This window comes from Bison bison, unplaced genomic scaffold, assembly GCF_000754665.1.
Source record: "Bison bison bison isolate TAMUID 2011002044 unplaced genomic scaffold, Bison_UMD1.0 scf7180017864524, whole genome shotgun sequence".
Classification (NCBI taxonomy): domain Eukaryota; kingdom Metazoa; phylum Chordata; class Mammalia; order Artiodactyla; family Bovidae; genus Bison; species Bison bison.
In genome coordinates this window covers 4,513,751-4,540,438 of record NW_011495075.1, presented here as the reverse complement: position 1 = coordinate 4,540,438, position 26,688 = coordinate 4,513,751, and the positions used below count along the sequence as shown (strand labels likewise).

Genomic DNA, 26,688 nt, shown 5'->3' with positions numbered 1-26,688 from the left:
GTGAATCCAAAGAAACTACGCGTTGCTGTAAATGCACTTCAGTTTGCACGACTATCTAAGGGAAATGAACGTGCACCACTCCAACTTCTGAAACACAATTAAGATGAACGCTATAAGAGTACAATAAAACATGAAGGACACAGTTGGATGGCAAGCTTCTTCACAAAAAACATAACAAATATGTTCTGATCAGATTCATAGGTTAAACTTTAATGGTAGGCCAGTGGACCACTGGGAACGTATCTTTCCTCTGAGAGACAAAGTATGTGTTTCTCCTAATACTTTGATAACTTCACTACTCAGCCCATTTCTGGCATTTAGTCCCCAAATCCAAAACAAGCTGCGCTACTAATCTGTGTTCTAATGACTGCAGTGCTTCAGACATATGTCCCATAAATATTTAATTGCAATCAATCCATCAAATCTCTGAGGATGACAGTGATTAAATTTCAAGATTCTTCTATCATTTTAAGAGAAATATGTGATTTTTCAGTTAAAAGCTCGTAAGAAGGTTGTCCTGAGGAGAGGAGGCCAAACGAGGGGTGGGGAGCACTGACTTCAGTGCCTAAGTGGCAGTCTGGTCCCTGAAGCAAAGCAGCAGGGGCACACGTGCAACCCAGCACACAGATGTGAATACCCGCAAGAGCTCCTGATGAAAGTGAAAGAGGGCAGCGAAAAGGTGGGCTTAAAACTCAACATTCAGAAAACTGAGATCATGGCATCTGGCCCCATCACTTCATGGCAAATAGATGGGCAAACAATGGTAACAGTGAGAAACATTATTTTCGGGGGGGCTCCAAAATCACTGCAGATGGTGACTGCAGCCATGAAATTAAAAGATACTTGGTCCTTGGAAGAAAAGCTATGGCCAACCTAGACAGCATATTAAAAGGCAGAGACCATTACTTTGCCAACAAAGGTCCATCTAGTCAAAGCTATGGTTTTTCCAGTAGTCATGTATGGATGTTAGAGTTGGACTGTGAAGAAAGCTGAGTGCTGAAGAACTGATGCTTTTGAACTGCGGTGTTGGAGACTCTTGAGAGACCCTTAGACTACAAGGAGATCCAACCAGTCTGTCCTAAAGGAAATCAGTCCTGAATATTCATTGGAAGGACTGATGCTGAAGTTGAAGCTCCAATACTTTGGCCATCTGATGCAAACAACTGACTCATTTGAAAAGACCCTGATGCTGGGAAAAATTGAAGGGGGAGGAGAAGGGGACGACAGAGGATGAGATGGTTGGATGGCATCACTGACTCTATGGACATGAGTCTGAGCAAGCTCCAGGAGTTGGTGGTGGACAGGGAAGCCTGGCGTGCTGAAGTCCATGGGGTCGCAAAGAGTCAGACATGACTGAGCGGCTGAACTGACTGACACTCCTTCGCCTGAAGAAAAATGTTGTTCAGTTGCTAAGTCCAACTCATTATGACCCCATGGACTGCAGTGCACCAGCCTCCTCTGTCCTCCACTGGCTCCCAGAGTTTGCTTAAATTCATGTCCACTGAGTCGGTGATGCCATCTAACCATCTCATCCTCTGCCATCCCCTTAATGACTATGTCTCAAAAATTTACTTATTAGAAACCCTTTTTGAGCACAAAGATAACGAATAAAGTCTTGAGAGCTAGAGAAAAATAATTTTTAATAAATCAGAAATCTTTAGAAATTTAAGTAAAAATTTAAATACAGTAAAAAAATTTTACTTTTAAAACATATTAATTTCTTATGGATCTTTAACATTTCCTTTCTATATAATACTTTGGGGTTAAAAAAAATAAGTTGTCTAATTTAAATATTTCTTCTTACACAGGCTCAGTAAACCTTGACGGGTTAGTGAGAACCACACTGAAGTACTACAATAAATTAAATCATCAGATACTTACAGCCATGTGCTAAAGGCCAGGCCTTCAGTTCGCAGCTGTATATAAACACAGACTGCAATAAGTAGGAATAAGGCAGGTCAGCTTAAAGCTAAACCAAGAGAATGAAGTATGTAAAGGGACAGAAATAAACTATTATTTTTATTCCATTTCAAGGACTGGGTAATCACATGACTGAAGTGTATTAAATTAGACCACCATGGTACAAGGAATAGAAAAACACTCTGAAGGGTATAAAATTTACCACTCAGTGCAATTTATCATTAGAACCAGTAACTCAATGGAACAACAGTCCTTCTAAAATATATCAACAGAAATGAAATAATTTGCAACAGGATTAAGTCCTTTGAACTTCTTGACCACCAGACCATGAACTCATTCATTCATTCAATAAACTTTTAATTGAGTATTTACCATATGTTGGGTTCTCTTTTAGACGTGTGAAGACCAGAAATGAGTGAAACAGACAAAGATTCAAGCCTTCATAAGATTTAAGTATCTAGTGTTGGGGCAGGGCCCAGAGCAGAATGCATGAAATAATAAATGCAATAAGTGACGTAATATGTCAGAAGGGGATGAGTGTGGGAAATAGAACAGAACTCCCAGGGGAGCTCGGGGCTGGGGGCAAGGAGCTTTCAGGTGTGGACAGTGAGGTCCAGGGCAGACGTCACGATGAAGACAACACCTGAGCCGAGGCTAGAAGGCAGGGAGGCAGCGGGCCTGGGGTCAAGCAGGGAAGCGGACCCAGGAAACCGGGCTCCCGGCATCGACACAGGGCAGAGCAGGCTGGCGGGGAGCGAGCACCCGAGAGTCCCGCACGGAGGCCCAGGGATCCAGGGAGGAACTGAGCCGGTGTGAGGCCGGTGCTCTCCTGAATTCACAACCTAACATCTCAACAGCGCTCTGGGCAAACCCTTTCCTCTCCAGCCCACTCGCTCTCCATCTACTCTGCATCTCTGCTCCCCTTAAAGGTCCAACTGCCTCCCCCTCTCTTCAGCTGATGACCCTGCTTCTGAATCCCATTGATTAAGAAAAAGAATCTAAAGCAACTGAAGGAGGTGTTCTGCCTGCCCCAGGCACCAGCTCTCCTCCAGCCGCACACCGTGTCGGCTCCGTGGAGGCCAGCTCCTCGCCCGGCCCACAGACTCGGGTGCTCCTCCTGACCCCACGTCTTCTCCCACTCTGTCCCTGTCAATGCTCCTCCTTAGGGGACAACTCAGACCAGCTGACGGCACTGCCGTCCCCACACCCTCCTCGCCTGCCCCGTAGTCACAAGGGCTCCCTCACCTCCCCAGCAGCGCTGTGCCCGCTGGGGTGTCCCATCTCCACGTGACCAAGCCCAGAGATCAGGTCCACGTTCTCCCGATTCAGCCCGTCACCAGCATCTGACAGAACCGGGCCCTCCTTCTCTCCTTGGCCCCAGAGGTAACTGAACCCTCTCCCATGTCCGGGGTCGCTCACTCAGCCCTCCTCCTTGGTGGCTGCCCTCTGCTCCTCCCCGGCCTCTGGGCCGCCTGTCGTTCCCATTTATACACTTCCCCTGGCCATCTCACTTGGTCTCCAGTCCAATGACTCTAGACACTACCATCTATCTACACGCTGATGACACCCACACGCATATCTTAGGTCTAATTTTGGCTTCTGCCTCTTTATCCATCTGCCTAAAGCGAAAGAAAGTGTTAGTCATCCAGTCGTTATCTGACTCTTTGCAACCCCATGAACTATAGCCTGCCAGGCTCCTCTGTCCACAGAATTCTCCAGGAAAGAATGATGGAGTGGACTGCCATTCCCTTCTCCAGGGGATCTTCCCGACCCAGGGATCAAACTCAGGTCTCCTGTACTGCAGAATCGTTACTGTCTGAGCCACCAACGAAGCCCCGGATCAATGTCTTGTTTGGATGTCTAACAGACATTTCAGACTCATCATGTCCAAAACTAAATGCTTATTCTTCCTCCCAAATTTCTCCTCTCCACAGTCTTCCCCATTTCAGAAAAATTAACATACATCCTGCCAGTTTCTTGGTTGAGAAATCATGGATCCATGGATTCTTCACTCCTCTTTCTCTCACACTTCACACTAAATCTTTCAGCGCACCCACTGACTTTATCTTCAGAACAGATCCACATCTGACCTCACATCTTCCATGGACCAGATGCAAACTGCCATCTCTGCTCACCCAAATTACAGCACAGCCTTGGATACCGTTCTTCTGCTTCCTCGTCTGACCACCCTACAGGACACTGCTCAAATGCCACATTCTCCCTGAAATCTACCCAACTAATGAGCTACTTTAGTTGGGCTTCCCTCGTGGCTCAGCTAGTAAAGAATCTGCCTGCAATGCGGGAGACCTGGGTTTGATCCCTGGGTTGGGAAGATCCCCTGGAGAAGGGAAAGGCTACCCACTCCACTATTCTGGCCTGGAGAATTCCATGGATTATACAGTCCATGGGGTTGCAAAGAGTCAGACACGACTGAGCAATTTTCACTTCACTGCAAGCTACTTTAAGCTGCAATCCCACCCTGACCCCTGGTGATCCTCCTTTCCTGTTTCATTTTCTTTTCCACAGTACTCATCATCTCTGAACATGCTACATAATTTAGTTAACTTATTTTCAGTCCCCCTCATACAGAAACACAGAATTCACAACATCAGAAATTCTTTTCTGTCTTGTTCTCTAATGCAACCCGGCACCCAGAACACTTCCTAGGAGAGCAGACACTCATACACTGTTGAATGAGAAGAGGAATAAAGAACACTTAGACGACTGCTTCTAAAACATAGTGTGGGCATCTTTACGGTGTGTGCATGCTTAGTGGCTCAGTCATGTCCGACCGACTCTTTTTCTAAAACATAGTGTGGGTATCTTTACGGTGTGTGCATGCTTAGTGGCTCAGTCATGTCCGACCGACTCTTTTTCTAAAACATAGTGTGGGTATCTTTACGGTGTGTGCATGCTTAGTGGCTCAGTCATGTCCGACCGACTCTTTTGCGACCCCATGGACTCCATGCGTCCCCATGCGACACCAGGCTCCTCTGTCTATGGGCTTTCCCAGACAAGAGTACTAGAGCGGGTTGCCACTTCCTCCTCCAGGGGATCTTCCTGACCCAGGGATTGAAACCACGTCTCCTGCATCTCCTGCACTGGCAGGCAGATTCTTTTACCACTGCGCCTATCGGTAAGCCCCATTTTTATGGTATTTCATTAACAATGTAAATTTCTGGGTTTTAGTCCAGTGCCCCTAAACCACAAATTTGAAGGTGAGTGTCAAGGACATGCATCTTTAATAGACTTTCCCACTAAATCTGCTGCAGGAGGTCTGGGAACACACTTAGAGAAACAACGTTTAGGATGCTACTCGAAACTCATCAGCAAAGGATGCCGAAAAATGTATTCCTAGTCCTAATAAGTTCCCTCCTGACACACTCCTCCTCTCTACCAATAAGTGTCTGCATTTTCTCTAGGGCAAATGTTACTTTTCCATGTTATAAAATATGTGCTTGATACAGTTACCATCTCCCGTCCGCTCATATGTCAACTATTTCCTAATACTCCAGAACGCTTGACTCTTCAGCACTAGTGATGCATGTGCTGATCTGAGCTAAAGATGACATCCCATAAATAACAAACTATCATGCTTCTTTCAAAAAAGATTAACAGGAAAATGGAGAGATGTATAAGAATGTATTATTTATGTTAAAAGCTTTCTAAAGTCTCCAACTAACATAAAGCAAAATATGTTACTTTTGACTGCTTTTGTCCAATACCTTATTAAGTCAGAGAAACTGGGTCATGGCACAAAATACAGAGCACTGAGGGTCTCAGAGAATGTCCACTTTCACATACTGTAGTATCAAGCGGCTCTAGGTTGGGAATTATAGACACCACTCAATGAAAAACACAGAAACACCTGACTCCTACAATTTAAGGATTTTCACAAATGAGCTCCATTATATTCAATTTTTCAAGTTTTTCATCTACCAAAATCATAAAGACATTCTGCTGCCTATTCCTTACAATAAGAATAGGGGTTTTTATTTGGTTTCTTTATTTAACAAAACTAAGTGTCTGCTATACACTAGAATGCCTGCATTGAGTAACGTGAAATGGAGACAGACAGTGCGGGCAGAGGAGACAGGGAGGCGGCCAGCACACGTGACTATGTTCCTCATTTGCCCCTGGGCAGACGGGGGGTCTTAGCTGCCCTGTCTAAGTCCCAGGCTTCCCCGGTGGCTCAGGAGTAAAGGACCCGCCTGCCAACACAGGAGACATAGGCTCAATCCCTGGGTTGGGGGATCCCCTGGAGAAGGAAATGGATACCCACTCCAGTTTTCTTGCCTGGGAAATGCCATGGACAGAGGAGCCTGGTGGGCTAGAGTCCGTGGGGTCACAAAGAGTCAGACACGATTGAGCACATCCAAGTCCTAACTTTACCACATGCTACTGTGGACATTCTCAGCAAGTTATTTCACCTCCCCGTAACTACGGTTTACAAAGTGCAAAGTGGCAGTAATAAAGTATGACACGCTGTGGCCACTGCGAAGATGAACCCAGATTAAAGCCTTCAAACAGTACCCAGCGTAAGTCAGTATTCAATGAACGTTATTTTTATTTATTCACAATTACCATCATTCAGTCTCTCACTATTTATTATCTACTGCAACTCAAGTGAGAAGCATAAAGACAAGAAATCATTTTCAGAGACCTAAGAGCAAACTCCTAGAATGGCTACAGTAAGGGTCTTTGGAGACGCAGGAGAGGAAAAGTCAGAGCCGTAAGACCCAGAAGATGAAGGCTTCTGTGTGCCAGGCTAGGGTCTGAGTGGCATCCTAGACACAGTGAGAAAGACTGAAGATTCGCTTTTCAGAAAGAACACTCTCAAAGCAGGCTGGAGGAAGGCTTGAAAGGGGGGCTAAATGAAAGAACACGAACCACTCCCCCAGCGCAAGTCACTGACACCGGAGCTGGAGAGAGGGAAAGAGGGAAGGCCAAAGGATGTTCAGAAAGAATGATCAACAGAGCACAGTCAAACAACTATGTGAGAAAGACTGGAGACGATGGCGTGAGAAAAGATGGCGCCTAGTTTTCTAGTTTAGGCAACAGGGTAAAACTAACTTACAAACGAAGGGGTGCAGGATGGCTCGTATGTGAAGGTGCATCTATGTGAAAGGGCGTCACATGTGTGCATGTGGGAGTGTGTGTGTGTATGCCCACACATACCCAAAGATACTATACACACACACACACACCTGCAGTCACAAACAGTCGGACACAACTGAGCGACTTTCACCATCTGAATAAAGCCGTGTTCAAGACCCCTCATCATAGATAACTAAGGCAGTTAGTCCCTCGTGAGGAATCCGCAGGAGCTGGCACGAGTCAGAGACGTGGGAGTCTGAGTACAGAGACACTGGGGGAACAGACAGAGGAAAGCATAATGAACAAGGGCCCTGAGCAGCTGCCCAGAGAATCAGGAGGGAAAGCGAGAGCGTCGTTGTTGCTGTTGTTCAGTTGTGGCCAACTCTTTGCAACCCCACGGACTGCAGCTCGCCAGGCCTCCCTGTCCATCACCAACTCCTGGAGCGTATTCAAACTCATGTCCATTGTGTCAGTGATGCCATCCGTTCTCTGTCATCCCCTTCTCCTCCCACCTTCAGTCTTTCCCAGCATCAGGGTCTTTACCAATGAACCAGCTCTTTGTATCAGGTGGCCATAGTATTGGAGCTTCAGCTTCAGTCCTTCAATGAATATTTAGGACTGATTTCCTTTAGGATGGACTGGTTGGATCTCCTTGCAGTCCAAGGGACTCTCAAGAGTCTTCTCCAACACCACAGTTCAAAAGCATCAATCCTTTGCATTCAGTCTTCTTTATGGTCCAACTCACATCTGTACATGGCTACTGGAATAACCATAGCTTTGACTATATGGGCCTGTCAGCAAAGTAATGTCTCTGCCTTTTAATATGCTGTCTAGATTTGTCATGGCTCTTCTTCCATGGAAAGTGCATAGTAAAATGAGCAGAAACTTTAGTTCCAGGAGCTTTAAAAACAATATCCAAGAAAATAATTTCCTTTACTGTGTTAAGTGTAATGTGAGATAAAAGGAAGAGCCCTAAAAATACTGGCTCAAATCTCTGTAAAGCTTTGAGTTAAAGATGGTGCTGCCAGGGCTGTGGATTTAAGAAGCGGTTTCTGGGATTCCTTCCAAATCCATTATCTGAAGAGGAATTTATCCAAATGGAACCGACTCTCATCCATCTAAGCCGTGTTTATTCCCTGGTATCGTGGAATGTTAGGGCCGAAAGGTATCTCAGACCTAGTGACCCTTCAGTCTAACTCACGTTACAGACACAGAAACCAAGGCCTGAAGAGGATGAGAAGTCAGCTGTCAGTGAAAACACGGCCCATTACTGGTGGATCCATAAAGAGTGTGTGTGTGTATATCTACATATATATGTATACATATATTATATATTTGCATGTATGTATATATGTTTTGGGGGCTTCCCTGGTGACTCAGTAAAGAATCCCGCCTTCAGTGCGGGAGATCTGGGTCACATCCCTGGGCTCAGAAAAATGCCCTGGAGAAGGGAATGGCTACCCACCCCAGTATTCTTGCCTGGAGGATTCCATGGACAGAGGAGCCTGGTGGGATACAGTGCTTGGGGTCTCAACAAGTCAGACACAACTGAGCCACGAACACTTGCACTTTCTTTCACTTTCAGGTATGTTTTTATACAACACTTAGATTATAATTTATAGTTAAATTATAAATTAACAGCTTAATGCATAATGATAAAGCCAACTACCAGAACATGCCCTCCCTTACAGAAAAGATCAGAATCCTTTCAGCTTACCCTTCCCTTGTCTTTCTTTACAGCTTTATCACAAAGACGTTTCCCTAAATAATACGTTATTTAGCTCTTCTCACTACAGAACATCATTACATAAAAGGACTCATCATATCAACTCTTCCGCGGTGTGCTCCTTTCCCTTAATTCACTCACGTTCAGTCTCACTGCAGTGCGTTCATCTCTCTGCCGTGCAGCAACGTAACCACTTAGTCATCTTAATGCTGACGAACGTGTGAGTTCAGCGCCAGCGTTTTTGCGTTACAAGTAATTTTAGTGAATGACTTTTGCTGCCAAATTTAGAGTGAAATCACTAGGTCAAAAGAAATCTGCATGTTTAAGTTTCAGCGCCAAAGTGCTTTCTCAAACAAGCTGTGCAAACTTTCACTCCTATCAACAGGTGAAACTTGGTCCCTCGCTCCATGTCTTTGCCAAAGTTTGAGATTTTCAGGTTTTTAAAATGGGGCCAATCTGGTGAGTGTGAGGTGATATTCCATTATGTTTTTACTTGCTGTTCTCTGATTATAAACAAGGCTGAGCATCTTCTATGTCTTTATCAGCCATTCAGGGTTTTCAAGTGCATGTGCTTATCCATGTCTTATGCACAATGACATTGTTTTTATTTTTTTTAACTAACATGCAGGTTTGGTTTTTATATTCTGGACTTTAATCTCTTGGGTGGTTCAAAAGAATTGCAAATATGAAGTCTTTTGATGGTCAAAGCTCTTAATTTCAGTGAAGTCAAATTTATTAAGCTATTTTCTTATATCCTATATAACTTGTCTTTATACTCAAAGTAATGAAAGTCAAGTCAGTTTGGTGTGTTACTTTCTAAATCTTTATATATTTTTGGCTCAATTACATATGTGAGGCGTTCCAATGCTAAGAGATAGAACCTTCCTCAGAGAGAAATATTAATGTTTTAATATTAAGTATGATGTTTACTGAAAATGTCTTTAATCATGTATTTTTGCTTTTATCATGAATATTATGAAGTTTTTGCACCTGTTGATCTAATGATCTAATGATTTTAGTCAAAGAGGAGAGTGAAAAAGTTGGCTTAAAACTCAACATCCAAAGAACTAAGATCATGGCATCCGGTCCATGGCAAATAAGATGGGGAAACAATGGAAATAGTGAAAGACTTTATTTTTTTGAGCTCCAAAAGCACTGCAGATGGTGATTGCAGCCATGAAATTAAAAGATGCTTGCTCCTTGGAAGAAAAGCTATGACCAACCTAGATAGCATATTCAAAAGCAGAGACATTACTTTGCTGACAAAGTTTCATCAAGTCAAAGCTACAGTTTTTCCAGTAGTCATGTACAGATATGAGAGTTAGATCATAAAGAAAGCTGAGTGCTGAATAACTGATGCTTTTGAACTGTGGTGTTGGAGAACTCCTGAGAGTCCCTTGGACTGCAAGATCAAAGGAGTCAATCCTAAAGGAAACCAGTCCTGAATATTCACTGGAAGGACTGATGCTGAAGCTGAAGCTCCAGTACTTTGGCCACCTGATTTGAAGAACTGACTCACTGGAAAAGACCCTGATGCTGGGAAAGACTGAAGGCAGAAGGAGAAGGGGATGACAGAGGATGAGGTGGTTGGATGGCATCACTGACTCAGTGGACATGAGTCTGAGCAAACTCTGGGAGTTGGTGATGGACACAGAGGCCTGGCATGCTGCAGTCCATGGGGTCGCAAAGAGTCAGGCACAACTGAGCAACTGAACTGAATGATTTTACCCCAGAATCAGTTAATGTAGTGAATTACATCCATAGATTTCCTAATGTCCAACTACCACTTAATTTCCAGAATAAAGGCAATCTGCTCATGAAGCAGTAACCTTTTTAATCCTTATACTAGAATTGGCTAAAAATATTTTAAATTTTACATCTGTAGTCGTAAGTGGGGCTGGCTTATAATGTTTTCTTCTCATGTCATCTTAGATTTTAGAGTGGAAGATTATCTCAGTCTTACAAAAGAAACTGAAGTTTCTCCCTTTTGCCATAATCAAAACAGCAATTTTTTGGAATCTGAATTGGAACCAATTGATTCTTGAATGTACGGGAGAACCTGCCTGTCTGATACAGTAAATGCTGGTTAAATTTAATTCTTAGGTGTGGGTACTGTGTGTGTTCAGTCATGTCCAACACTTTGTGACCCCATGGACTGCAGTCTGCCAGGCTCCTACATCCATGGGATTTTCCAGGCAAGAATATGGGAGCGGATTGCCATTTCCTTCTCCAGGAGATCTTCCTGACCCAGGGATTGAATCCAGGTCTCCCACATTACAGGCAGACTCTTTACTATCTGAGCCACTGGGGAAGCATATTTACCATTTATTTTGCTCTTCCTTTCTTCTTGCATCTGAGACCTTCCATCTTAGAGCTAAGAAAATTTTCTCCCTGAATTACTTTCTTAAAATTCTTCCTTAAGAATGTCTTTCTCCTGTTGGTGTGGTAGTCAAGGTTCAACTAGAGAAGTAGAACCAGTAAGAGATTAGACAGACAAGACACACACACATACACATAGGAGATTTATGGTAAGACCCTGGCTGACATGATTATGAGGGCTGGCTAAGTAGGTTGCACAGAACAGGCAGCCAGGAAGAACAGACACGGCAGGGGGCTCTGCAGGCAGGGGCCAAGCGGCCGCCCACAGACAGAGCTCCCCTCTTGCAGGCAAACCTCGGGCCTGTTTTACAAGCCTTCTGCCCGGTTCCGACAGGCCTACCCAGCTTACGTAGGATAATCTTCCTTACTTAAAGCTAAATGATTACAAGTTTAAACTACATACAAACAAGTATCTTCACAGCAACACTTAGATTTGCTGCTGCTATTGTTCAGACGCTAAGTCTTGTCTAACTCTTTGCGACCCCATTGACCGCAGCACACTAGGCTCCTCCGTCCAACACTATCTCCGGGAGTTTGCTCGAATTCACGTCCATTGAGTTGTTGATGCTATGTGATTAAATAACAGGGGGGCCACAGCTTTGCCACATGGACACACCATTAAAGGCAACACAGAGTGCAAACTCCGCTTTTGCAGGGAAATGTATTCACAGCTCTATTACAATTAAAAGATATTTTAGTTGACTAGGTATTCTTTCTAAAGAATTTTTTTTTTTAATTCTTTTACTTAAAAAAAAAAAAGTCCCTCTTCATTGAATATTTTAGAGCTGAACACGCCATGCAGGTATAGATTCCTCCTCGTCTCCTCAGTCTGGGGCTGAGGGACTTCCTGAACAGACGAAGCATGCGTGTCACTGGCTCCAGCACCGTCCTTCCAATGTGGTCTCTCCTCCACGTCCTGTCCGCTCCGTTTATAACTGAGCGTGTGGATTACAGGCCCATCCACTCCACCCTTCGAGTCTCTTACACTTTGTTTCTTTATAGCTCTGTACTAAAATCTGGATAATTTTGCAGATATATCTTCCAGTTCAGCAAATCTCTCTTCCATCAGATCTGACTGGCTATGAAACACATCAATTTCCTTTCATGTGAATTACATGCTTCCTTACCAAGAGTTTATTTGCTATATTCTTAAAACTGTCTTCACATTCTTTAAAGTTTTTCTGTCCTGAACATTTTTAAAGCCTCTTCTACTTATTTGAACATCTTAAGTACAGCTATTTTATATTGTACTTCTGACAATTCCAATATTTGAAATCTTTGCAAATCCATTTCTGACCGCTGTTTCTGGTTCATGATCTGTTTCCCTGTATGTTTGATGACTGTCAACAGTGAACTTTCTCCTTAGGATTGCAGCTGGGAGAATTATCCAATGCCCAGACGAAGGGGGGTGGTTTCTCAAGGAGGGGGTGTACTTGCTGCTGCCAGGGGCCTGAGGACACCTACAGTTAGGATCACCTGACACTTGAGTTTGGTCAGCCCAAACCAGACATTACGAACTCAGGCTTCGGACTCCTGTGCACGCTGGTGCATGGGACTTCTCCACAGAGCTCCTTCCTCGCCTCCCGGTTCCAGAGCTTTGGGGGCACAAGGCCCCGGAAGTGGCTTGAAGAAAGGCACACTTTTATTTCTGGTTTAGCTTTATACCAAGTCTTCCCGGACTTACAAGGGCTGAATCTCCCATTACACTTCTCATCCTGGAGAACAAGCACTAGGGCTTTGTCTCGTGTGATGCTCACCACAAGGCATTTTGCAAATCCTGCGTTTTAAGTGGTTCCAATACATAACCCTGGTGGCTCAGACGGTAAAGTGTCTGCCTGCAATGTGGGAGATCTGGGTTTGATCCCTGGGTCAGGAAGATGCCCCTGGATTAGGAAATGGCAACCCACTCCAGTATTCTTGCCTGGAAAATTCCATGGACAGAGGAGCCTGGTAGGCTACAATCCATGGGATCGTAAAGAGTCAGACACGACTGAGCGACTTCACACACAAAAAAAGTACAGAAGCAAGCAAGCACTGATCCTTCCCTGCCGTGTCATCAGGAATAAGAGCCAACTCTAACTCTTATCTTCAAATTATATGCTTCTCTCCTGTGTTCATGTTCTCTCAATTTTGTCAAACAAAGAGAGGACGTGGGTGGTTCCTGACCCAGAACGGGTCACAGACTCACCATCAGCAACGTGGATCATTTGTACTAAACAGTCTCATATTCGTTCAGAAATATCAGTCGTGTCTTTGAGAATTCATCTATGTTGAGTATTTTTTCTTTAACCAATTGATTCCTGTTTTTGCTTTCCCTTTGCACCCCCACCCCCAACCTTTAGCCACCTGTAATTAGTATACAGAAACCTGCAGACAATTTGGTGAGTTTGGGCAGATATATATAGTCCTGTTACCATCACAACAAGACAGGTATAAACATGTCCAATCACGTAGAAGAGCTTTCCGTGTGTCCCTCTGTGCTCCCGGTTGCTTGTGGTAAGAACGTGAGCAGGAGCCCCACGCCTCTGACACACTCCTCTGACACACTCCTCGGCGTGCCGCCCTGCCCTGTCAGCGCCCCTCAGTGCTGCCGAGCCTGCGCCCGCTCACCTGTACGGCTCCGTGATGCTCTCAACAGAGCCACAGGTCCCTTCAGGGGCACCTTCAAGCATCACTTTCTTACGGTTAGTGAAACAGCATCCATTTCAAGGACGCAGTCTATTTGCGTATGTAAAACTACTAACTGTTCTGTAATTGGTTCCAAGTGACTGTTTTCGTATTTTACCTTCAGCCTCTTTGATAAAATTATACTTTAGTTTTTAACTCATTGTTTTAGTTAAGTGTAATCGCTTTACAATGCTGTGCTGGTTTCTGCTGTACACGGAGTGAACCAGCTGTACGTGTACATATATATCCGCCCCCCTCTGACCTCCTCCCCACAACCCCCGAGGTCATCATGGAGCCCGGTGGGCTCCCGAGCTCGCCAGCGCCTTCTCACTAGCCAGCTGCCTCGCACGCGGCAGTGTTTGTGCGTCAAAGCTGCACTCCCTGTTCGTCCCGCTCCCTCTTCACACCCACAAGTTCATTCTCTACGTCAACATAATATAACGCTCCACAGATGTGAGTTTTGTTAACGTAGCTGCTCTCAGGATGAGGCCAACACTAACATTTGTGAGCTTCACAGAGTTGAGCCGGCAGAGCACAGGTGTTAAATCACATAAACTGTGTCAAAGACACAGACGAGTAAAAAGCTATTGAGCAGCAAAGCCAAGGTCGAGCCCAACTCCATCTGGCTCTAAATGTGTGTGTATATATATACGTGTGTGTGTGTATATACACACGTATATGCTTTTTGTAGTTACGTTAAAATAAAAAAAAGATGATGTGTGAACTTTATCAAATGATAAGACTAGTTACAGAATCTCACAGTCAAAGGGAAGCAAAATGTTATTCCACCCATTCACTCAGTCCTCGACGTCCACGTAACCTGAGCTCAGAACTCAGATTCGACAATGGGAGGTGTAACTGTCTCCTCCTGAGAAAACCCAGGAAGGGATGGACACTGAGCAAGCGTGCACTGGACACCAGCCCGGGGCTGCCCTGGGCTGTACACGTGGGCACACACACCATCCCTCGGTCCTGCTCTAACCCGGGGAAGGAATCCCGTCTGCACAGGAGCCCTCCAGGGACACAGAGCGCCAAAGGGAACCCACCCCGTCCTTGGACATTCACACAAGACACCTCTGATCCAGAAACCCACCCCACGTGCTTCTCTTTGCTCCTTAAATCTAACGTTTCTTCACATTTTGGAAGGCAGGTAGGTGTTTGGCCCACAGAGCATTTTCCTAACTCAGATCATTTTTTAAAACTACTTCAGAATACAGATAAACAGTATTGGATTTTTCACTATGCTGATTTGATGCTTATTCTGTTACTTGGTCTCTTTCCTCTTAACAGCAAAAAGCATTTCTCCTAGCTTGTCAGTTTCTCAAGGGCATCACTGAGTTTTTACTCATGTCTTCATTCTGGCCCTGTGCACAGCTGATGACACACTCTAAGACTTCATTAAATGTTGAATTCATATAACTAACTTTACACTTAAAATTGCCATGTGGAATAAGAAACTTAAGTGTTAAGAACTTAATTCAAATAATATAAACAGAAACTAAGGCCAGCCTAAATTAAGAGACCTGGCATGATCACACAATAGGATAAAAGAAACACTGCATCTAAAGTTTCTGAATTCTGATGTTAAGATGCTGCTTTTTGCAACGACAATTATATTTTCTGGGCCAGAAATCAAGACACACAAGGAGAACTATAACTTTTTTCGGAATTTTGAATTTGTCATTGTGGAAAGTCTTCTGTCCATGGAATTCTCCAGGCAAGAATACTGAAGTGGGTAGCCACTCCCTTCTCCAGGGGATCTTCCTGACACAGAGATTGAACCCGAGGCTCCTGCATTGCAGGCAGATTCTTTACCATCTGAACCCCTTCCTGGGAAGCCCCTTACAAAGCTTAAAAACTTACATATTTAGGAATCATTTTTTATAAACCGGATTACATTGGGATGGTCCTATAAAAAAACTTGGTTTGTTCACCAAGTGGTATCAGTAAAACAGAACTAAGATAAGCCCATCAAAGATGCCTAGTCACACTAGCCACACACTAGTCCTGTCTAGTCGTAACCAGTCACCACTCTTCCTGCTGTGCATGGGCAGTCCTGCTCTCTGAGACCATCAGCTGAGCAGTTTTCCGTGAGGAGGTTTCTAACAGCAAAGTTTAGACACAAGTTTACAGTGACAAAAAGGTGTTACAAGTTTCTGATACACTCAAGTTACAGAACAAAACACAGAGGTGCACTCTTACCTGCTTAAACAGCTGGAGGTTGACTGCGGTTTCCAAGAACTGTTTCATGAGACTTGAACGGTGCTTTACGAAACTCTCCTCGCAGAACGTGATGGGCTCACCCTGGGTAGAAGCAAAGAATGTGGGGATGTCAGAGCAAACCAGTCCATCTGAGGAGGTACCCAGTAGGTCACAAGGGGGTGTAACACACAGATTCAACTTCTAGGAGCTCCAAGTGTTAGAGGAGTCAGGTCCTTACACACACTGGCCAGAGCTGAGGCTGGTAGAGATATTCCTCAACCGATAAACTTCTGCTGTAGCTTCCTAATCAAGAATCCTTTAGGCTCTTAAAAATGCTGACTTTCACTCTCTCAAAGTAAGAATAAATTCCCTAAAAACAAAGATTTAATATCAGATTGATTATGAATTAAATTAAAAATAGCACATCTATTTGCAAAAGCCCAACAATTATATTTCATCCTAACTAGAAAACGCGCTTACTATAAAAATTGTTGCATGATTTTTGCCACTTACGGTGTGATCATTAATTTCTTTTTGGTGGTTTAGTTGCTAAGTCATGCCCGACTCTTTGCGACCCCATGGACTGTAGCCTGCCAGGCTCCTCTGTCCATGGGATTCTCCAGGCAAGAACACTGGAGTGGGTAGCCATTCCCTTCTGCAGGGGATCTTCCCCTCCCAGGAACTGAACCTGGGTCTCCTGTAGTCCAGGCGGACTCTTTACCAACTGAATCACCAGGGAAAACCCTGAAAAAATTTTCCTTTTAATTGAAAGGTCTATCAATCACATTCTCTTTGTGATTACAAACACAATTCTGACTGGATACTTTCTAGATTAAGTCCTAGGTAGTCCAACTGCCTAAACTTACTCCATTTGCTAAGTGTTCAGAACTCTGCAAGTCACAAGTCTCAGGCTCCACTAGACGCCTCTCCTCCAAATCATAAGGACTTTAATTCCAAACACAACTTCCACATACTCTGACACATGAGCCCAGAAAGCACCCGTCACTGATGGACCCCTGCCACTCGCTGCTGCCCTCCACAGCCCGTTCACACAGATGAGGAAAAGCGACTGAACTTTATGATCAAAGTGAAAACAGACATTAGGGTCCGTGATTTGGTCCTTACAGTAAGTCCTCCAGCAGTCAACACACTGCAATAAAAAGGAAAAAAGTGAGCTTGTCCATCTACTTTCTTATAGAATTTCAGAAAATATTATCATTTAATTTTAAGGAAGAACTAATGTCTGGATTAGAGGTATCTGTAAGTAAAATTCTGAAAACCGCTTCTTACACAAATAAAATGATGTGACTAGCCATCTGTGTAATTCAGCTGTTACCACTCTGACGGAAGTTAATAACACTCTGGACGCGCCCTGCTCCACACGGCACCTGTTAGTTGCAGTCAGTGCTATTTACATTTAAGTTTATTAACAGTAAAACAGGACGTCAGTTCCTCAGTCACACCAGCTGCCTCTGAAATGTTCAATGGCCACAGGGGCCAGTGGCTACTGTAACAGACAGGACAGACACAGAACACTCCTTTATCACAGGAAGTCGTCCTGGACAGCACCACTCCAGAGGCAAGAAAACAAAATTCAAGCTGAGAATCACGGAAGACGAATCAATAATCTATTAATAGGTGCCAGCTACCCAGCCATCAGCTGATGATCCATAGTAACACTAACAATATACATTTTCATATTAATTGTTGCCATTCTTAAATACTATAGAATGACTTTTTAAATTGGATTAATTTACATAAATATATTTTGCATCATCAAAAATAAACTATACTTGCCACTATCATAGAACTTACAACCTAATGAGAAAAAAAAAGTAACAAGAAACCCTGTTAAAGATCTGCGGTTTTCGAATCCCTATTATCAGGAATATACCTAGTTATTTGGGGCCCAATAAATGCTTTATAAGCAAACAAATGAAATAGCAAGTGAGATAAAGCCTGCTTTGTATGACATATTGTCTTTGCAAAAGCAAATATAAATTTTAAAACTAAACAAACACCATTGTCTCTAGCGGCATGTCCAACTGTATCACTGCCATCACAAAGAAACCAGTGCAATTCATAACCTTGGTTTCTATTTGATGGATTCCCCTCAAACATGTGAGGTTTTACTACCATCTATAATGTCTAGAAGTTTTAACAATGCAGTACAGTCTTCAATTCAAGCACAAAGCTCGACCTCCAGCTGAAAATCTCAGACTTCCGATGTTGCAGGCAGCGTTTCTTCTGATTGGAGGGAGTGGAGGGTGGCCCTGATGTACTCCTTTCCCAGTCTGGAACCAGTCTGTTGTTCCATGTCCAGTTCTAACTGTTGCTTCTTGACCTGCATACAGGTTTCTCAGGAGCCAGGTAAGGTGGTCTGGTATTCCCATCTCTTGAAGAATTTTCCAGTTTGTTGTGATCCACACACACAAAGGTTTCACCATAGTCAATGAAGCAGATGTTTTTCTGGAATTCTCTTGCTTTTTCTATGATCCAACGGATGTTGGCAATTTGATCTCTGGTTCCTCTGCCTTTTCTAAATCCAGCTTGAACATCTGGAAGTTCACGGTTCACGTACTGTTGAAGACTGGTCATCAGCCAACATGAATTACCTGGAAAAACTCTGTCCTCACTAATCTCCTAGCAAATGCTTGCAATCTCTTGGGGAAGCAGCAGGGAGAAAGCTCTGGTTTGCTGTCCACGCATCTTTGAAGACACCAATCATGGTAAAAGCTTCCAATGAACCTTCAACTGGTCAACAGCTTGGTCACTAAGAATCTTCAGTTCAGTTCAGTTCAGTCACTCAGTTGTGTCCGACTCTTCGTGACCCCATGGACTGCAGCACACCAGGCCTCCCTGTCCATCACCAACTCCTGGAGTTTACTCAAACTCACGTCCTTTGGGTTGGTGATGCCATCCAACCGTCTCATCTTAATGATCACCAAAAAGACAAAGTCCTGGCACATCTTAGAGTTTTCTCTCAGAAGAAATAAAAATGAGTCTTGATTAACAGTGCTCTAAAGCTGTATGTGTAAATACACGAGAGTCTCAGCTGCTGGCCGCTTTGGGGTGTACCCTGTGAAACTGACTGTAAGTGACTCCCTGGTGGGAGTGCCTTTCAATCCAGGTTGAGCTGGATGGCATGGTAAGAAGGAACACTCCTTAGGATCTTCTGGTTTATTTACAATCTGACTAGAGATCGGGACTGGGATTGAGCGGTTTTCTCAAACACTGTCTTGTTCCGAGTAAAGTGACTCCATGTCCCGTGCTGGCCCCTCATCTCCCAGTTCACACCTGCAGTGGGAAAGATCTCATGAGGGGCCTTCTGTGACTTCACAGAAGAAGGTGAGCTGGTTTTGAACAGGAACGGAAGCTTTATGAATCAGAGGGAAAAAACAGTCCTGAGAGAGGACAGACGTGGCCACAACGTGCCCGGTGTGTCTGGAGAGAAAGCGCCAAAGCGGGGTAAGAAGAGATCAGCTGAGGCCTAGGGGCTGCTGGACACAAGTAACAGGAAGAACCAGAGCGGGAGGAAGGGCCGGCGGCCAGCCTGGAGAAGGCCTGGGCCACATCCCAAGACTTCCTTGGAGACCTCAGGCAACTCAGAGAAGTGTGTATGCAAGGAGGTGATGAGATTGTGCCTGCGCCTTAGAATGGAGAGTTTACGGACAAGAGGAAACAATGGGGACAGGCAGATCAATTAACAGTGCAAAATAAATCAGGCAAGGAGAGACGAACTAGGCGGTAGAAAGACACAGTAATGACTCCCATTACCGAACGTTTACAGGACACTAATGACGACTAACAGCAGTAACAGTAGCTAATGAGTGCGCAACGCTTACTGTGTACCAGGCGCTGTCGTAAGACACTTAATACATATTAACTCATGCAAACCTCAAGCTCATTATCATCACACTTTATACACGATCAAACTAAAACATGGGCTTTCCTGGTGGCTCGGCGGTAACGAATCCACTTGCCAATGCAGGAGCTGTGGGCTCAATCCCTGGGTTGGGAAGATCTCCTGGAGAAGGAAATGGATACTCACCTCAGTATTCTTGCCTGGAGAACCCCATGGACAGAGCAGCCCGGTGGGCTACAGTCCATGGGGCTGCAAAGAGCTGGATATGACTGAACAATAACAAAACTTAAAACATAAAGTTTAAGTAACTGGTTCAAGACTGCACAGCAACAGGATTCCCGCTATGCTCTCGGCCTCCAAATTACCCCATTTCTGGGTATCCTAGACTACATGAAATATTTTATGCATTCCATGTCATGGAATCTGTAAAAGTAAAATAAGCTGTGATTATTATTACATTTTACAGATGAAGAAGCAGAGTTTAAGCAGATTCACCCAGGCTGTGAGCGTCTGAAGTCTGCGTGGTTAATGACTGCTGAACATTTCATGGCAAAATCAGAAGGACTTATTTGTTAACTGATAGGTAGTAGTGATTCTCAAAGCTGGTCCAGGGACTCAGATCTTTCCATAGGATCTGTGATATTAAGACTGTTTTCATAATAGTGCTAAAATGTTATCTGCCCTTTTCACTTTCATTTTCTTATGATATTTAACAGAGATTTCTAAAGGCTTCATAATTTATGACAGTGCAACAGACTGAAGGCAGAATCAAATATAAAAATCTAGCCAATTTCTTTTAATCCAGACAGTAAAGAGATTTGGAAAAATGTAAAACAGTACCATTCTTCTAAGTTATTTAGAAATATAGTTATTTTTATGAAAACATGTTTTATGGTTATCTTTAGTAGGTTTGTGTTTTTTTATTTTCATTTTCTAAATAATTTTTTTAATTTTGTCTGTATTATTTTAAATAAATTAATAAATACTTAGAATACATTCAGTTTTCATTTCTAATAGGGTAAATGGTGATAGATATACTGACATACACAGAAGATCTTTTATGTCCTTTGACAATTTTTAAGTCCCTTGGACTGTAAGGAGATCCAACTAGTCCATCCTAAAGGAAATCAGTCCTGGGTGTTCATTGGAAGGATGTTGAAGCTAAAACTCCAATACTTTGGCCACCTGATGCGAAGAGGTGACTCATTTGAAAAGACCCTGAACCTGGGAAAGATTGAGGGCAGAAGGAGAAGGGGATGACAGAGGATGAGATGGTTAGATGGCATCACCCACTCAATGGACATGGGTTTGGGTGGACTCCGGGAGTTGGTGATGGACAGGGAGGCCTGACGTGCTGCGGTTCATGGGGTTGCAAAGAGTCAGACACGACTGAGCGACTGAACTGAACTGAACTGAACTGAAGTCAGTAAAGACATTTGGAGACAAAAAGTGTAAGGACCACAGGTATACAAGAAAAAGATGAACAATGGTGAAAGACGACTTCTGGATCTCTAGCTTGAGGATGAGAAGATGCTATTGCTTATTAAAGACCCGGAACACAGAACAAAATCCAGATTTAAGAAGAACCTGATAAAATCAGTTCTGGTGTATGTCTTAGCTTAGGTTCTGTGCCAAGCCTGAGATGGGGATTCTTGTTTGAGTGGCTTTTTGGCAGAGAGTGCTCAGGAAATAGGTCCCAAGGGGAACAGGAGATGATGGGGGAAAAAACAGGCAAGAATGCGGCTTCAGGCTGAACCTGTGGAAAAGCACGAATCTTGTGGCTGAGGCCACCCCTCCTTGAGGTGAGGAGGCCAGTTTCCTGCAGCCTGGGTTGGTCAGTTGCTGATCTTTTGGGAGTAAGGGTGGAGGAGAAGATGGGGTACCTGGTGAGGCACCACCCATTTAGCCAAGGGCAACTTTCCTCTAGAAAGAACACGAGTCAGTTCAGCCTGGGCTGGGCCTCTAGCACAGGGAAGGGTACAGGGCATGAAGGTCGCCTGGGGATACGTAACACAAGCTAGAAGTTCTAGTTTGAAACATGTCCTGATGTCCAGCAATTATCTGTGTAGATAGAGCTAAGTATTAAAGTTAAGCCGATCACCCTACTTAGGGACAAAGAATTATGCAACTGAGAAATACTTATCTATAATACAATTCATGTTTTTTAATTACATGGTTCATTGACAGAAGAAGTAAGTACACAGTCTGGTGGAGGCACAGAATAATCAGGTAGAAATACTGAAAGATGGAGAAGAAAGACTCTTCATGGGAAAACTGTGATGTGATGGTAAAGGAGCCGCCTCTCTTGCTCATGGAACAGTGACGAGGCAACAGAAAGGAATGAAAACCGCAATCATGGCACTGGAATGCCACCAGAGGGGCCTGGAAGGAAGCAAGGAATGGCTTGTTGTAGGACAGGACGAAGCTTGTATGACAGAGAAGAGGACCGACTTCCCAGCGAGGAACCACCAGCACTGCCCGTGGTCACGTTAAGCATGTCAGTCAACAAACACATCTGAAGGGTGAACGGACGACAGATGAGGTGTCACAACCAGCAGTAAAAACACCGACGTTCATGCTCGATTTGCCTTTTAAAATGTAAAAAGCAGAGTCGTGATCATGAACAGGACAGGGTCACTCTACATCGCCTGCATGATGACTAATAATAGTTGAGGGCGCCATGCAGCCAGGACGCCAGAAACTTAACTGCAAGTCGCCCGGACCTGATGGTGCTTAAATAGCTCAGACCCGGCCTCAGGGCCTCGGTCTGCTCCAGCCGGAACCCCGATTCACCTCGGATGTCTCAGCTTACCTTCAACAGAGAGAAGCCAATTCTGCAGCTTCTGAAGGTCCAGAGGCGAGCGTGTCCCTCTCCCAGCGCTCATCCCCTGCCTTGTGTTAAACATGATTTCATACCTCTTATCTGTGAATTCTCGAGGCTTGAGACTAAATCCTTACACATCTGTGCATTCCCCGTACAGTACTTTCATTCTGTGTGTTCAATAAATACCCATTAGCTACTATTTGAGTTATTTTTATAGGATAATTAAGGCACAGGAAAGATATGGATGAAATGGGGCTGTTTTTCCTACCCTATTATGTTCGGCTTCAGAGAAATTATCATTGTTAAATTAATGTAACATTTTTGCTTAGTTTAAGAAGAGATATGTTTCAAATTCTAGACTGTCCTCCACAGCAGGAAACTTCACAAGAATAAGGAAATAGTTAAGACACAGACCTATACAAAGACACAGATCTTTATGCTTTAAGAATGTGCACGACTTTGTGAAAGTTCATGCTGGGGAAAAAAACGAAGGTGTCAGGAAGAATGATACTGTACAAAAATGTGAAGTAAAATCCAAAGTGTCAACACAGTATTTATTCAGTTCCTTAACACACTTAATGTGTAATGTCACTGTTAGGTAAGATTTATAAACAAACTGAGCAAAAATGTCTGCATAATGATGGTACGTTAACATTTTAAAATCTCCGAAAGATTCTGCCACCAGCTCTCTCATGGGAATCTTAAAAATATAGTTAGGTTCTCACAGAAAACAGTAATAAAAGATCTTTCAGGTTATGTGGCATTTTTCATCCAACTGTCCCAACACTTCTATTTATCAGACAGGGGTCCAGATTACTTTAGTTCATCTTTATTTTAAAAAGAATTTCCTTTTTGTCCACTAGCAAGGCTCATGGAAGCCCAGAAAGGCTTGGTGTTTGAAACAAACGACATCATCCTAAATATTCAAAGCAACACATATAAGTATTATCTCTGTGCTCTTGGGGTAATAAAGCATATGCTTTTGAATATACTGAGCCGTATTTTAACTCATTAAACAATTCTTTAGCACTACCTGTTGGTCAAAAATTTGACTTGTTTTTAGTAGGTTGTGATGAAAATTATACAAAGAGGTGCAAATGATGACCCTTTATTTAGTGCCATCATTTAAAACTCTCTCATATTTATAACAATGCTTTTCTCTCGGAGATCAGCAGAGGGTACTCTATTTTAGTTATGTTGAAGGAATATTCCTTACCAAATTTACTACGTCTACTATATCGTGTTTAATGATCAGAGCTAATAAATAGAGCATCAATTACATGCCAGGCACTGTTCCAGTAACATATATGAACTCATCCTCTAAACCACCCACGAAGGATTATTGTCTTTTTTTTTTTAAACACACGAGGAAACGAAAGCACTAGGAGGTTATCAGCTCAAAGTCATTAAAGTGCTTAGTCACAGGGTGAGGATTCAGACTGTTCCAGAGTCTGTGCCCTCAACACTTTTCTTCCATTTACTTGGCATATTAGTTTGACCTCCCGGTTCTGAATTCTTAAAAGTAGCTACACTTGCTGCTGGCTAAAAAAATCCAAAACCAGCTGAATAGCCATTATTTTACTGAAATCACTTTCCAACAACTTTAAGGAGTTTTATGATTTTCTCTGCAATTAAGGACAGTCTGTGAACCGTGCCAGTGTACCTTTTGGAGAATGTAAACTAGGCTGGAGGAGAAAAGCGACATCATTTTAAGCACTGTCACTCGGACGTTCCAAGGGCTTCATTCATAAAACCAGTTACTCTGGGGCGGCACTCAGCGCGTGCATTTGAAAGTGAGCTTTCGGGTCCTCCGGAGGGCTTTCGCTCACCCCCGCAGCCCGCGGATCCCCAGCGCCACCGCCGAGTGTGGAGAGAAGAGGAAGGAGCGGGTGGAGCGGAGGCAGTCACCCCGGGTGGACCGAGCCACGCGTGTGCTCCCAGGGCAGGAGGAGACAAGCTGCCTCCCCAACTCACACACACTCCGTCAGACGCCCACACCGTCTGCACCTCTCAAGAATATTCCTGAGACTCAGTCTTCACATAGACAAATACCAAAAGTCTCCCATGTGTCTTCATTCAGAGGAAATGTTAGATTCAGAAGATGCATCTCAAGGAGTGTACAGCATGCGACAGAGAGGCAGCACGGAATGGAAACGCTCCACACCAGCCGGCAAGCAGGACGGTGGGAAGGGCGGATGCAGACACGGGCCCCTAGCCATCAACTGGGGACCTCAATGATGGTTTTACATCTCCATGAGCATCATTTTTCTGATCTTCAAAATTAAAGGGGTGATATTTGAATGGCTTATAAAGATTAAGTGAAAGAGTTAATATAAAGGGCCCGTCAATGCCTGGTATCCAGCAGGCACTAAATGGTCAGTTGTCTTAATAGCAATTAAAAAATCATTAATGTAAGCAAGAGTCAAAACCATTCATGTAAGTAAGAGTCAATTAATGTAATTGAGAGTCCCTTGGACTGCAAGGAGATCAAACCAGTCAATCCTAAAGGAAAACAGTCCTGAATATTCATTGGAAGGACTGATGCTGAAGCTAAAGCTCCATTACACTGGCCACCTGATGTGAAAAACTGACTCACTGGAAAAGACCATGATGCTGGCAAAGATTGAAGGCGGGAGGAGAAGGGGCCAACAGAGGATGAGATGTTTGGATGGCATCACTGACTCAATGGACCGTGAGTTTGAGCAAGCTCTGGGAGATAGCAAAAGACAGGGAAGCCTGGCATGCTGCAGGCCATGGGGTCACAAAGGTCAGACACAACTGAGCGACTGAACAAAACAACCAAAATATATTTATGATGAAAGTGAAAGTGAGAGTCGCTCAGTCATGTCCAACTCTTTGGGACCCCATAGACTATACAGTCCATGGTATTCTCCAGGCCAGAATACTGGAGTGGGTAGCCTTTCCCTTCTCCAGGGGATCATCCCAACCCAGGGATCGAACCCAGGTCTCCCGCACTGCAGGTGGATTCTTTACCAGCTGAGCCACAAGGGAAGCCCAACAATACCGGAGTGGGTAGCCTATCCCTTCTCTAGCGGATGTTCCCAACCCAGGAATTGAACCGGGGTCTCCTGAATTGCAGGCGGTTTCTTTAGCAACTAAGCTATCCATGATATAACTGTAACTTCTAAACTTGGCTCATTTTTTTTTTTTTACATTGCTCAGAAAATATATTGAAGATACATGCCTATTACATAAATGTCAAAAAGACTGCATAAAATTAAAAAACGTGCTTTCAATAATTCAGAATATAGGAGTTTTTGTAAGGATAATACCTAAGACAAAACAAGTGTTTTATATACAACAAATAATTTTCCTTAAAAACTATTTATTTTGAAAATACATAAGAAAAAAATGTCTAAGTACATTCAGCACACTTTAAAAATTAAGTTTTCATTCAAATACTGAGTCAAAGAAATGGGAAGACATGCAGAATGAAAACACTATCCTTCAACTCTCAGACAGAGCCAGCAGTAAAGAGAGCAGGAGAAAGCATCACACACAAAAAGGAAAGACACAGAAATTAACAAATTCACAAAATGCAATCAATAAACAGGAAAGATACTCCCTGACAAAATTAAATATTTTCCCATAGATACTGAGAATCTGGCTTTCACAATGCTTAAAAGAAAAGTCAGAAACCTAGTACCCCTATCTGTTTAATTAAGCTCAAAGAAAGAGAAAATTACACTACAAAAACTATAATAATTAATGTCAAACATGGGATTTTTTATCATTTTAACCAGCACCTAACAACACTGATAATTTAAATCATGTAAGAAAATTTTCTCTTCAGTCTGCTTTCCTCAAATCTGAAGTCTTTTACAAGTTTAAAAAGGAAAATAAAAAGAAAAATGTAGCTTATAAAGATTAGTATTTAAATGTGGCAAAATTACAGCAAAGTGATACTTTTAACTTTCCTCCTGTAACTGTAAACCTGAAACCAATCTCTTTCCAAAATACGTGATATCCAAAATCAATCACTAAGTT

The 26,688-nt window shown here is 43.5% G+C and overlaps 1 protein-coding gene across 1 annotated transcript in view; it reads right to left on the bottom strand.

Annotated features, from left to right (window-relative positions):
- DENND1B (DENN/MADD domain containing 1B) overlaps positions 1-26,688 on the bottom strand; it is a 270,331-nt gene that overhangs the window by 55,062 nt on the left and 188,581 nt on the right. The window contains exon 18 of the mRNA XM_010831135.1: positions 15,992-16,093. Coding sequence (XP_010829437.1) covers positions 15,992-16,093 — 102 coding nt within the window. The remainder of the gene's footprint in view (positions 1-15,991; positions 16,094-26,688) is intronic.